This window comes from Corythoichthys intestinalis, chromosome 19 (assembly GCF_030265065.1).
Source record: "Corythoichthys intestinalis isolate RoL2023-P3 chromosome 19, ASM3026506v1, whole genome shotgun sequence".
In the NCBI taxonomy this organism is placed as follows: domain Eukaryota; kingdom Metazoa; phylum Chordata; class Actinopteri; order Syngnathiformes; family Syngnathidae; genus Corythoichthys; species Corythoichthys intestinalis.
This window is the reverse complement of record NC_080413.1, coordinates 40,824,465-40,838,117: the sequence shown is the minus strand read 5'-3', so window position 1 is coordinate 40,838,117 and position 13,653 is coordinate 40,824,465. Positions and strand designations below refer to the sequence as shown.

At 38.4% G+C, this 13,653-nt stretch overlaps 1 protein-coding gene across 1 annotated transcript; it reads right to left on the bottom strand.

Annotated features, from left to right (window-relative positions):
• Positions 1-353: 353 nt before the first annotated feature.
• On the bottom strand, positions 354-11,869 carry mthfd2 (methylenetetrahydrofolate dehydrogenase (NADP+ dependent) 2, methenyltetrahydrofolate cyclohydrolase). The gene is made up of 7 exons (XM_057822888.1): positions 11,679-11,869; positions 9,037-9,221; positions 8,445-8,567; positions 8,109-8,369; positions 6,141-6,233; positions 4,211-4,336; positions 354-1,471 (listed from the first exon to the last, which is right to left on the bottom strand). Exons 1-7 carry the CDS (start codon positions 11,756-11,758, stop codon positions 1,323-1,325), a joined length of 1,017 nt encoding a protein of 338 aa, XP_057678871.1. The 5' UTR covers positions 11,759-11,869; the 3' UTR covers positions 354-1,322.
• Between the last annotated feature and the right edge of the window lie 1,784 nt (positions 11,870-13,653).

Below are 13,653 nucleotides of genomic sequence, written 5' to 3'. Positions count from 1 at the left end.
TTCTGTTAACTCAGAATAAATTTTCAACTTGTGTTTCGAAGCCTTGCTCCAGCTTTCGAAATTGATTCAGTACACGGGGTTAAGACTAAGGTGAACGTGCGGCGTTTGGCCTTTTGGCCGGATCTTTGGTTCTGCGCCAGCACGTTTCCGGCAATCTGGCTAAAAGGTCAGATTCCTTCAACAGCAATTGAAGGCTTATAAGCTTAATAAGGGACACATACTTTTGTATCTGAATACTGGACGAGTATTTTTCAAGGGACAGTAGGCAACACTACATGTAAGGAATGTCTCTGTTAATAAAATTGGGAAGGAGGTCATTTGTTGGTGACAAGAAGAGTTGAGACACCATCAAGAATAGTTGTGAATATTTATTGGAGTTTTTCCAAAGGCATTAGTGAATGTTTAAAGCTTTTGTGTACTGCTCTGCTCACAACTCGCTCCTCCTGTAGTTGTCGACTCAACACTGCCACCCACGGACCAGAAGGCTGCATTCACACCAGACGACTTTTATTCTGATAAAGTGATGGCTTCCCATTCCGAAGTGTCATCCCACGTTGGAGGGGCGACAGATGAGCGGCTAGCGTCCTATTTTGACCAAATAGGCCCAACCCCGCATGAATGATACGCGCTGCTCGGGTTGATCTTTCTGTGATGATGAGGGAGTGACCAATCAAATACTTTTTCTCCTTCAGCTGTAACTGTAATTAGCTGCCGGTCAGCTCAACAAAAGCCCAAACACACAAAAAAAAATTGAACAATGAGATTTAAGTTGTAATATTACGAGATTATACAGTAAAGTTGTAATATTTCAAGAATGAAGTCATATACCGTCACTATGAGAAAAAAGTTGCAATATTACAAGAATAATGTAATATTATGAGATTAAAGTCATAGTATTAGTACAAGATTAAATTCCTAATATGAGATTTAAAAAGTTATGTCATTTACGTAATATTCCGAGGACAAAAAAATCGTATGTTACGTAATTTTAGATAAGATTAAAGTCATATTACAAGAAAAAAGTGGTTCTGTCATAAGCTGAAAGATTGCTTATGTCGACGTGACGTGAATCGGAAGTTGTTTGGTTTGACGTGCTTGGACTTTTGTTTAGGCGTGACGCTTCAACTTTGGTGTGAACGCAGCATCAAATATCACAAATACTTGGTAATAAATAAAACATTCTGTTCCAAAACAAATAGTCCGAAAACTGGATCTCGTCAGGAAGTAACAGTCAAGCCGCGATTGGACGAGGAACGGCCTCAAAACAAAAATGTAACAGGCGGTGGAATGTTTTTGGTGTTTTGGATGTCCATTTGTTGGTTTTAGGATGCGGCCGCCATGCGGATCCTCTCCGGGGGATAGAGCAGGACGTTCTTGGCTGCTTTGATGGTGTTTTTCATGAGCATGGCCACCGTCATAGGCCCAACGCCGCCAGGAACCGGTGTGATGAAGCCCGCCTTCTGTCTCACACCTAAAAAATAGACATTAAAAACATTTTCCTATCACCACCGACATATGGTTAAAAACAAAAATAAGACTACGAAACTAAAGTCGTAGTATTACCACGAGAAATAAAGTTCGAATATTACCAGAATCGTGCGTTGTAATGCCACCAAATTAAAGTGGTTGCAGTACGAGATCAAGGTCATAATATTGCCCAATTAAAGTCAGGAGTTGTAATGTTTTGAGATTAAAGTCGTTACAGTACGAGACTAAAGATGTAGTATTAGTACAATAATAACGTTGTAATATTCTGCGGTTGGCTGGCAACCAGTTCAGGGTGTCCCCTGCCTACTGCCCATAGTTAGCGGAGATAGGCTCCAGCACCTCCGCGACCCTCGTGAGGAAAAAGCGGCATGGAAAATGAATGAATGAATGAATGAATATTCCGAGATTAAAGTACGACAAAAAAGTTGTTGTTGTTGTTTATTGTCATCATCGTTATCATTGACAGTAGGGGTGCACGATATCCATTTTTTGAAACCGATACAGATATCGATAACTTCCTGCTCCTCAAAGCCTATACCGATATCGATAACCGATAATAAATGTATAATTTTAAAAAATATATTACCTGCGTTTTTGAACACCTGGAGGTTAAAAAAAAAAAAAAAAAAAAGTGGTGGATTCAACATAGATTTGCCTCTGAGCTCATCAGATTTTTCATAATGCGATGGACAAAACAGTGCGTTTCACTTCTGCACTGCCCGACAGCCAGCTAAGAATGAATGCACTTCCATAAACCATAAGGCTTGATCTTTTCTTGCTTTTATGGGAAGACGCTCGTCTTAATATTGTGAAAGTACAACAGAAAAATACACATATTCAATACTCAATATACAACATACTGCACAATACACTTATATACACAACTGTTATATGTATAGCATAGCACACTAGCTTGAGCTACTAAAGCAATGGCTGGCTTCTATAACACAACTTATGAAGTTCTGTACATATGACCCTTCAGCACAGAAGTAAACATATTTTGCACATCCATATGTAATAGTAAACATAAAATACTTGCATATATTTCCGAGGCGGAAACGTAACAGAAAGCATTCACGACTGTCAATGCTACAGGTAGACACCGCAATGTGTAAGTGATTGAACCAAACTACTGTAACAAAAAATAGGTGCATTGAATTATTCTAACCAGCAGGTGGGAGCAATGCCCCGCAAATGGTCAACCGATTTCCCATACTATTGTGTAAACTGCAAAGCCAGAACAGTACATATTATCGGTCCTATTATAAATGTCATTGGATTTATCGGGATGACGTCATAATTCCTATTATCGGACCAATAATTATCGGACCAATAATTATCGTGCACCAGTAATTGACAGTTACAAGATAGCATTGTGATATTATTATTTAACCCGAAGAAAAGACAAGGGCTGACGGGAGAAGCCTGGGCTTATTAAATCCCGTCCCCATTAAACCAAAGGACGCAAATCTTCGCATGATAACGTAGGCATTTCACATTGTGATACGAGTACAGTATTTAAAAAATATATTTTTTTACACATGAATTATCTTCCCAAGAGTGAGTTTTTCCGCTAAGAGATCTTCCGTTGATGGAGGTTAGTCATAAAATTATGAGAATTAAGTCATGCGAGTCATATTACCAGTTTAAAATTGTAATTTTTAAAAAGCCTTCTTTAAGGGTGAGGAAAAAAAACCCAGAAACGTACCTAGTTGTCAAAAACTGACCAGCGGCCCGCCACGGGCCCCGGTGCTTCACGTTTGATGCTGGCTATATATTTGATACTGGCTATATATCGGGCGATCTTGGAAAAAGTACACGTCGGCCAGTCAAAATATCGGTTGATCTTTACGAGAATGCTCATGACCCAATCACAGGCCATTACAGTTATCTTATTCATCGTCTGTTACGGTCCGTCCGATCAGTGTTGTTTTCGTCAACGATGACCAGAACAAAAGTATTTTTTCAACGAACACTTTTTCAATGACTATAACAAGCTAAAAACGCATTTCGGGAGACTAAAACATAATGAGATGAGTGCCAAGTTTCGTCTGACGAGACTAAAACGAGACGAAAATGCATAATAGTTTCTGTCACGATTTCACAATGTGTGGGATTGTATGTTTAGTTAGCCTGCATCGTAGCAGTGCCTGGTTGTGTCATTCATGTGATGTGCTGCTGCTCTCCAGTCTCCAGGCTTGCACACACGGTAACATTTGTTTTCTTATCTTAGCCAGAGAGAACATGCAATGTTGCTTTAGCCTTTAAAGGTTTGTGCTGAGTGATCATCACACACTAAACGAACTCGTAGTGTTAGCATAGCATTCACGTTGGAATTTACACAAATTCTAACGGCGAATGTCCTCTTAAACTTTTTTTTTTTTACGTAATGTTCGTGGCGTCCAGGTGGGTATAATTTATTGAAAATGATGAACTGTTTCCCTGCTGAGTATGTATTGTCAATGTTGATTTGAAAAAGTTGGAAACATTTATTTTTGGAGTAAAAACATGTAATTTTTCCAGACGAAAACATTGTTAGTCTACGTCGACTAAAACTAGACAAACACATTTTGCGATGACTAAAATGGGACTAAAACGCATAATTATTACAGTACAAAAGACTAAGACAAAATTTAAAAGGGCTGCCAAACACAACACTGAAAAAAGTCCACATCTATATAAGTCGACCTTGAGATAAAATTTTAATAACACTTGCACATACCTTCAAAATCGACATCCCCGACCAGCCTGCTCTTTCCGGTGAGCGGGTCTCGCACTCTGTTGATGCCCACGTCAATGACGGCTGCCCCTTCTTTAATCATGTCGGCGGTGATGAGATTGGGAATTCCTGTAAAAGAAGATTAGTGTCGCACAGTTACCGATACTAGTGTTGGAAAGGGGCCCGATACGGCACTGATATGCAAGGGCAGGGGTCGGGAACCTATGTCTCGCGAGCCATATCTGGCTATTTTGATGAGTGCATCTGGCTCTCCGCCAGCCCGTAATCTTAAATGAGGAACCGGGCGGCTCGCTTTGCATGAAGGCGCTGTGATGATCTAATGGTGCATTCACACATTATTCTTGGATATTTCAAATGTACTATGCAATAATATGCTTCAATTCGGTGCCCAGTGGTGGTAATCTCATCGCGGATTGCACGGAGATGGGCTTTACAGAGTCTACGCACAACCAGCAGCTGGGCTGGCCCCTCTAACTCAATGCCGAGCGATCTGGAGTATATATAAAAATGTGTCGGGGAAAATGAAACGAAAGTGAACTGCATGGTACCCCAATCTCACAGCCGCGCCATCGGTTTCACTTTCATGACTCATGAAAACGGCTTCCCTGAGAGGTTCTACCTGTCTTGGCCAATGTTATGCAAACATAGTTCTCCCTGGTTGTAGTTTTCCCTTCCAGGCAATATACACAGCACCACACCATGTTTGTATTTGTTATTTTCCAAGTGGTGAGTGCGCAAATGAGCAACGTTTATAACAAAGTTATGATGTTAGGCTTTACTCGTTGTTTCCTCAAGATTAAATTCAATCACAACTTGGGGATTGCCCGTAAAAGCCGAGTATGACGCTGTGTGATGCATTCAAATGTGCTCAAGAAAAAAGCTGCTCAAAAAACTGACTGACTACAATAGAACATATAATATACAGTATGAGAGCGAGAGCGAGCGATATCGATCACAAACTGTATAGCATTTGTTGAATCAATTTGAAAATATGCTGGGTGTTTGGCTCTCTTGGTCAAAAAGGCTCCTGACCACTGTTATAGGGAATACTAAGAAATAATGGACTGGTTGCAAGTTCCAAAATGACCAGAGGAAGAAAAAAAAAAAAAATCAAGAAGAAACATGAGCTAAGCTAACGTATTATTAGCGTTGTTTGAAGGAGGGAAAACAGACAAAAGTAGGTTAGTAAACTCATACTCGGCTAACATAGGGGTTAGCACATGAGCTAAACTCGTGAACTTGTGTTGTTTCCGAGGCGAAGTGGTTAGCACATAAGCTAAGCTAATAAAATAATGTCCGCTGTTCAAAGGAGAGAAAACGGAAAAAGCGTGCCAGCAAATTTGTCCTCTGCTAGCATTTGGGATTGGCACATGAGCTAAGATAACAAAAGCTAATACCAAATTAGGAGGGAAACCAGGGAAAAGTGGGCTAGCCAATGTGTGTAGTCTGCTAGCATACATGATTAGCGTATGAACTAAGCTAGCAAACTTGTATACTCTCCTTGCACAAGTGAAGCATATGAGCTAAGATAAACTACTAATGTGGTGTTAGATTTGTTAGATGGAGGGGAAAAAAACAGCAAGCTAATTTGTCTGCTGCTAACATTCTAATGCAGTGGTCTCAAACCGGTCCTCAAAGGGCCGCAGGGGGTACTGGATTTCATTCCAACCAAACGAGACAAATACCTTTTCACCAATCTGGTTTCTTACAAGTGTAATCAGTTGATTGCAATCAGGTGCTGCTTATGTTAGTAGAAACCTCATTGGTTGAACTGTTTGTGCTGGATCTGTTGGAACAAAAACCAGGACCCACTGCGGCCCTTTGTGGAGTCGGTTTGAGACCGCTGTTCTAATGTCTAACATACTAATGCGGTATTAGCATGCGTACTGTAGTGAGTAGTCGATGCTCGTACCTGCGGCGGCGATGACAATGTCGGCGTTTTGAGTGTGTTGTCTGAGTTGATCCTTGGGAGTGTAACGGTGGGAGATGGTCACCGTGGCGTCACCTAGTGGCACATTTTTAAGTCAAAAGCGTACAAACAATGTTGCTTATGATGTCTGACCGTTCATAATTAAAGAATGTAGAAACAAAACCTTTTTTCATGATGAAAGATGGGAATGCATTTTTTTCTTTCGTGTTCATGTAGCCATTCTTGTAACATCATCAACCCTAATATCAATCCATTTTTAAATTATTATGTATATATTTTTAATTATATTAAAAAAAAATGTTTTCCAGCCAATTTATTTCTTTTCTAATTTTTTTTAAAGATAAAAATAGTGCCATTGAGGGAGGTGGCAGCATATTTGGAGCATGACACTGCTGTGAAACCAATTTACCGTACTTACTCGCCACTTATTTCATTAAAAAAATAAAAATATTTTATATTAACATTTTTTTTGGTCATATTTTCCAGCCAACTTGTTTATTTTCAATATATAAAATACACCAAAAATAAACAAATTTAAAAACACATATTAAAAATATTTTTAGTCCCATTAATCCATGAAAAGAATTTTTTAAAAATGAAATTCTCTTTACTTGCAATAGACAAATCAATCCGTTTTATTCGTTGTAATGAATAAAATGAATTAATTTTAAAATGAGTTTTTTTTTAAAGAACTATGTTAGGGCTGTCAAAATTATCACGTTAACGGGCGTTAATTAATTTTTTAAGTTAACCACGTTAAAATATTTGACGCAATTAACGCAGACAATGAATGACCCGCTCACGCATTGCCTCAAACAGATTACAATGACGCCGTTTATGGAAATTAAGAGTGAAGAGAATGCAACCGGCCGCTTGGGGGCAGCGCCGTTCCATACTAATGTTATTCCTTCTATTAGTGGGAGAATTAGTAGTTGTGAGACATTTATGCTGTTGCATTGTGCCATTTTTGCTCCACACATATTTCTGTAAGTATTCTTTCTTTTAGTGGCAATTATGTGTCTCTTGTTGTATTTTGGGTAAGATATGTACAGAGATATATATGTTATAAAGGCGAATGGACACAGGCGTTCTTTGGACCGCGCTGTTTATTGGCATAAGCTTCGGCAACTCCTTCACAACAAACATAAGTATCATTTAGTGAAAGCATAAAAATAATATTCCTATCTCTCAAAAAAAAAAAAAAAAAAAAAAAAAAAAAAAAAAAAAAAAAGATCACAAAAAGAAAAGCACTTCAGTCTGTAGTAATGAGGCCCTATTCTCACACAGTTAAACAACAATGCAAAGTGAACTGGCATTTCCAATCAAAATAGCTATGCAAAATACATTTAAAACTTACTCAGACTTTGGTCACTCTACTCTTATTATTGTTATTTTCATTCTTATTATTATTCTATTAACTCTACTTTTGATTGAAAATTTTACAAATTTTATTAAAACGAAAACATGAAGAGGGGTTTTAATATAAAATTACTATAACTTGTAAGTTGTAACTATAACATTTATCTTTTAAGAACTACAAGTCTTTCTATCCGTGGATCCCTTTAACAGAAAGAATGTTAATAATGCCATTTGTGGATTTATTGTTATAATAAACAAATACAGTACTTATGTACAGTATGTTGTATGTATATATCCGTCTTGTGTCTTATCTTTCCATTCAAACAATAATTTACAGAAAAATATGGCATATTTTAGAGATGGTTTGAATTGCAATTAATTACGATTAATTACGATTAATTTATTTTTAAGCTGTGATTAACTCGATTAAAAATTTTAATCGTTTGACAGTCCTACATATATATTTTTTTAAAATGTGTTCCTGCCAATTTATTTTATTTGTCATTAAAAAACAATAGCGCCATTAACGAGATGACGGGGCGCTTCTTTCAGAATGACGACGCCAGAGGGAGACAAAATCGGCGGTCTCACCTCCCGGTCGCTCGTGTCGCCCGTCCGTGTGCAGCAGCATGGCGATGGGCATGCCCACGTTTTTGGAGCGGCCCGCCACCACCACGTTCTTGCCCACGGTGGCGATGCCCGTGCGTTTGATGATCTCCATCACCCCCCAAGGCGTGGCCGGCAACATGCTGGACTGATCCAGGCACATGCGGCCCACGTTGACCACGTGGAAGCCGTCCACATCCTTGGTGGGCGCCACGGCGTTGCAGACGGCACGCTCATCGATGTGCTCTGATACAAGGGAGCCGGGAAGAAGGTTAACTTTCTCGGCCCCGCCAGACTTCTCACCTCGCCCGCTTTTCTCACCCGGCAGAGGCAGCTGCACCAGCAGGCCGTCCACGCGGTGGTCTGTGTTGAGCTTGAAGATGAGGTCCAGGAGCTCTTCCTCGCTGATGTCAGAGCGCTTCAGGATGGTCTCGCTGGAGATTCCTGAGGAAGAAAGAGTTTTCCGTCACTTCCTGTTTATTCCTCACTTTTTATTTTGGGTCATTTCCAGGTCACTTCTTATTGATTTTTGGGTCATTTTTGGGCATCCCAGGGTCACTTCCTGTACATTTTGGATCATGTTGATTTCTGGTCTGGCATTTTCTGGTCACTTTCTTTTGATTCTGGAGCTTTTCCACGTCACTTCATGTTGATTTTGGGTCACTTCCTGTTTATTTTGGGAAATTCCAGGGTCACTTCCTGTCCATTTGGGATCATTTGTTGATTTTTGTCCTTTTACAGGTCATTTTCTGTGGGTTTTGGGGCTTTTCCGGGTCCCTTACTGTTATTTTGGGGTATTTCCCGGTTACTTCATTTTGATTTCAGGTCAATTTCACTTGGTTTTGGGGCAGTCAGGTATTCTAACTGCCACGTTCTTGGGGAAAAAGGAAAGAATGAGCAGTCGATGACTCACCGACATCGGCGGCCGATCGTGTCTTGTTGAGGACGTAGGAGTGGCTTGCCGGGTTGTCGCCGACCAGAATGACGCTGAGGTGAGGCCGCCGGTGTCCGGCCAACATCCACTTTTCTACGTCGGCGCGCGCCTCGTCCCGGATTTGCCGGGCCAGCTTCTTTCCTGAGATCACCACTGCTTCCTGCCTAAAAAAAGCCAATTCACATAAAAATATAATATCAGAAATAACGAGAAAATTGTGCCATTTGTGAAGAAATTGCCTGGGGACGCTGTGCTTGATGAGTTACCTCCTGGAAATACCTCAAAATCGACAGAAGGTGACCCCAAATTAACAGGAAATGGCCCATAAATGCCCCAAAATAAACTTACTTCAAAATAATATTAAGTAGTCATCAAAAAAAATAAATAAATACTCAAGTGCAAGTAAAAAGGTATTTGGTCAAAAGAATACTCATGTAATGACTAACATTGTGAAGAACTGCTTAAGATGTCAGATTTTTTTTAAATTTAAACAATGGTATTTTTTTTCTCAGCACAAAGTGTTAATATACTTTACTATAACATATTACATAAAATCACATTAGGCCAAAAAAATACAACAACAACAAAAAACATTGAATTCCGGCGAGAGAAAAAAATGAAGCATTATTCGTCCAAAAAACATGAGTGCCCTCTAGTGGAGAAAATATAATTCCTATTATGAAACTAAAAGAATCATCTCCGGTTTTCCTTGGTCGAACGGTGCCAAATAAAAACTGGGAGAGAGATTAAAATCCACGCTTTCAAGTCAAATTGACGGGGTGGTCCATGTCAAATACTTAATTTTTTTTTTTTTTTTTACAGAGCTTTAAAGATGCCACGTCATTAAACATGCCGGTGTGATCATAGAATGGCAAGCTTGAGTCTGATTAGTATAATTGAGTTATGTAATAATTGTTGCAACTTCTCATTGGTGAAACTGTTTGAGTCACTGTTGGCATCCCTGGAAGAAAAAAAAAAAGTAAAATCTAATATGTAGAAAAAAAGAGGTAAAATGTAACGACTAATGTAGCCCAAAGTAGCAGAGTAAGAGTAGCGTTTATTCTTTACAAATCTACTCAAGTAAAAAGTATGGCTTAGTAAAACTAATCTTAGAAGTACATTTTTCTCAAAAATTTACTCAAGTAAATGTAACTCGTTACTACCCATCTGATGGCAATACAGTTCAATGGAAGCCTTTTGGAATGTAGCTAAGTGCCATTTTTCTTCCTCAAGTCAGCTCTATAGTGAAGTCCAGTTACATCAGCGCTTGGCATCCTTTCTTTGATTATGTAAGCGTATAAGTTGGCTACAGTTATCGTTTGGCTCATCGCACAGTAAATGACACTGTAGGGCAGCTGAGCTGTTTTTTTTTTTGTTTTTTTTTAAAGCAGCTAGCGCACTGTCCACATACAGTACATACCTACTAATTTTAGAGCCTCTTCTGTCAGTGCGCACTGTATTTGCAGGCAGAGGCGGGCAGTAATTTACCCTGTCACGTTTACTTGGGTAGCTCTTGGAGAAAAATGTACTTCTAATAGTAGTTTTAGCACACCGTACTTCAAAATTTTAGTTGAATAGATGGTTGAAGAAGAAAGGCAACTCTTGACTTAATCAAAAATCAATTAACAAAAATCAAGATTCAAGTTACTTACTTGATTTTTGATAGCACGACGGCTCTACCAATTTCACCGATCAGACGTTACAACAATAATCACATGACTACATTATACCAATTAGATGTAGCAATACAGTCACATGAGTGGTAATAAATCATAAAGTTGTTATATTAGGAGAAAAATTAAAGTCATAATATTAGGGGATCACAGTCGTAATTTGACGAGAAAAAATGTAACGCGACACGACTTAGGTCGTAATTACTGTTGTAATATTGCGAGAAAACAGTCGTACTACTACAAGATTAAATAATATTCTGACTACTGCCATGATACTATGAGGAAAAAAAGTCATACGATCATGTGATTGAAGTCGTAATATTATGCTGTTAAAGTTGTAACATTAGGAGAAAAAAAGTACTATTAAAAGTCGTAATAATACAAGGAAAAAAGTCATACCGCATTAAAGTCGTAATTTCATGAGAAAAAAAATACTATTACGAGGTTTAAATTGTAATATTAGGTGAAAAATGTACTATCACAAGAATAAAATCCTAATTTACGTGGGAAAAAAAAAACAAAATCATAAGATTAAAAAAGCATGATGAGATTAAAGTCCTAATATTACGAGATACATGTCTAACCTTTACAAAATGAAAGGAGAAAAAAATCGTACAATATTGGGAATAAAGTCGTAATATATCGAAATTAGGAGACTAAAGCAATATTCCAAGAAAAAAGTTGTACCCTTCCTAACCTAACCCTGCTGACAGTACCACTTTGCTGCCAAGGTGCAAACACTGGAGCTGATTTCATCAGCCACCTTGCTGTAATACCGGCGTGCCGCTAGACGGCGCTCTCCCACATGGAGATGCACGTTTACTCCTCTTGCGAGGCCCCGAAACCGGCAAAAGTAGTGATCTGCTCGTCCAAGAAGGGACAGCGATCGAGGAGGAAGCCGACAATCATGTACTACTAGTAGTAACGCGTTTATAGCGGCGCGCTCACCTCGAGGCAGACGTGTGCAGGAGACACAGGTGCTGGTGAGAGTGCTGACACATTTTCCTGAGAGTCCGAACTGCCGCCATGTTGGCAAACAAGAAGGAAGGAAGCGAGGATAGAGGAAAGAGCTTAGATGGAAAGAGAGCCGGACAGAACGTCGTCGTCTGTGGAGGGAAGGAAAAGCCACGGAGGTCTTTTATATAGACTCCGCCCACTCGGCGACGTCCAGATGACGTACCTTACCTCCCCCACACGCCCTCCTCAGATGATGACACTCTTGCACGGTTTTGCTCCATGCGTTATGGGAGATTTTGTGTGGAAAAAGTCAAAACAATAGCAAAAACAACCAAGTGTGTTTTAATTTGTAATACTAGAATTTTAATCTCGTAATATTGTGATTTTTTTTTTTTTTTTCATATTTAGTGGTGGGTAGAGTAGCCCAAATTTTTACTCAACTAAAATTAACGTTACTTCTAAATACTATTACCAGGGGTGGAAGTGGCTAGAATTTATTGCCGGAACTCCTTCTCATATTTCTATTTTAATTTACTTTTTTTATTTCTTTTTTTTTTTTTTTGGGGGGGGGGGGGGGGGGGGTGTCAAACCTCTTAAACTACTGAAATGCAAAGAAAACTTTTAGCAGTTATTTTTATAACACATACAAAAACAGATTTTCATTCAAAATTGTATTTTTTCAATGATTTGCAACAATAAAAGTTAACCCCAACCTCCATCCCCTAATTTTTGTTTTTCCCTCATTTCGCCTCCTAAATGCCAAATCTCAATTTTATCTACTTAAGAACATAGGATGTATATTAAGATTTAAGTTAATGTAAACATTTACTTTATATATATATATAATAAAGATGTAAGTAACATACATTCAGAAAAATATGTACTAATGACTTATATTATGCAGAGTGAAATGGAATATATTTTGAAGATCACGCAAACATTGACTTTTTTAAATCATAAGGAAATGAATAAATTGCTATCATATTTTCAGAATCAAAGCACCATGTACCGAAACAGGATCTTATACTGGAAAAGCATTCCGGCCCTTAATCTTTGAACCTTTAAATAATGGTGTATTTTTTTTCTCCGCACAATTTCATCTATATGAAATGTTATTATTATACTGTACTATAGCCCAGTGTCTTTTTTGCGCCACAGACCGGTTTGAAATGGGCCTTTTTTTTTTCACAGACCGGCAACGTGTAGCAGAAAATAACAGTAAATATAAAATAACACGACAGGGCTAAGACGAACATTAAGTGCAGGGAAAATGTAACTCACCAGATGCTGGATCAACTTTTTTTAAACAGCGGCTTCTCCCATAACTTGGCAATTTCTTGACTTAGCAATACAGCTCGCCACGAGGCAGGGGTGGACTCGGACTAAAAAACAGCCCAGGACTCTGATCAACCCATACCATATTAGAGTAAACTCCCGCAAAGACATATTAATGCTCACATTTGAAATTTATTTTTATTCAACAATGATTGTATCACCAATGAACAACAATAAAAACTGGTAAATAAATGAAATGTAAAGATTGCTGCAAACCAAAAACGATGCAACAACATATTTTCACATAAAAGCCTTGTTTTAAAGAAGTGAAGAAGCAAATAGAAGCATGCTAGATCCACAGCAAATCCACATAAAAATTATTATTTTTTAAAATCAATATTCAGAAAAAAGGCCAAGCAATATTACGTATAAATGTCTGCAATTCAAATCATTGTTGAAGAAAAGAATCATTCTTTGATAGCTAAAACAAAACACCCTAATGCTGAGGGATCAAAAGTTTCTTTAGCATGTGACTTTTTTTATCTGCTAGTCTATCAATCATCTTTCACTTTCCAGTGATATTTGAATATATTTTTCTGTTGAGCATAAATGTTTCTCTTGAGTTTGAGGGTTTCTTGACCTGTTTTTGACATGTGAAATCGAATATTAACTATGAAATTGCTAATACGTT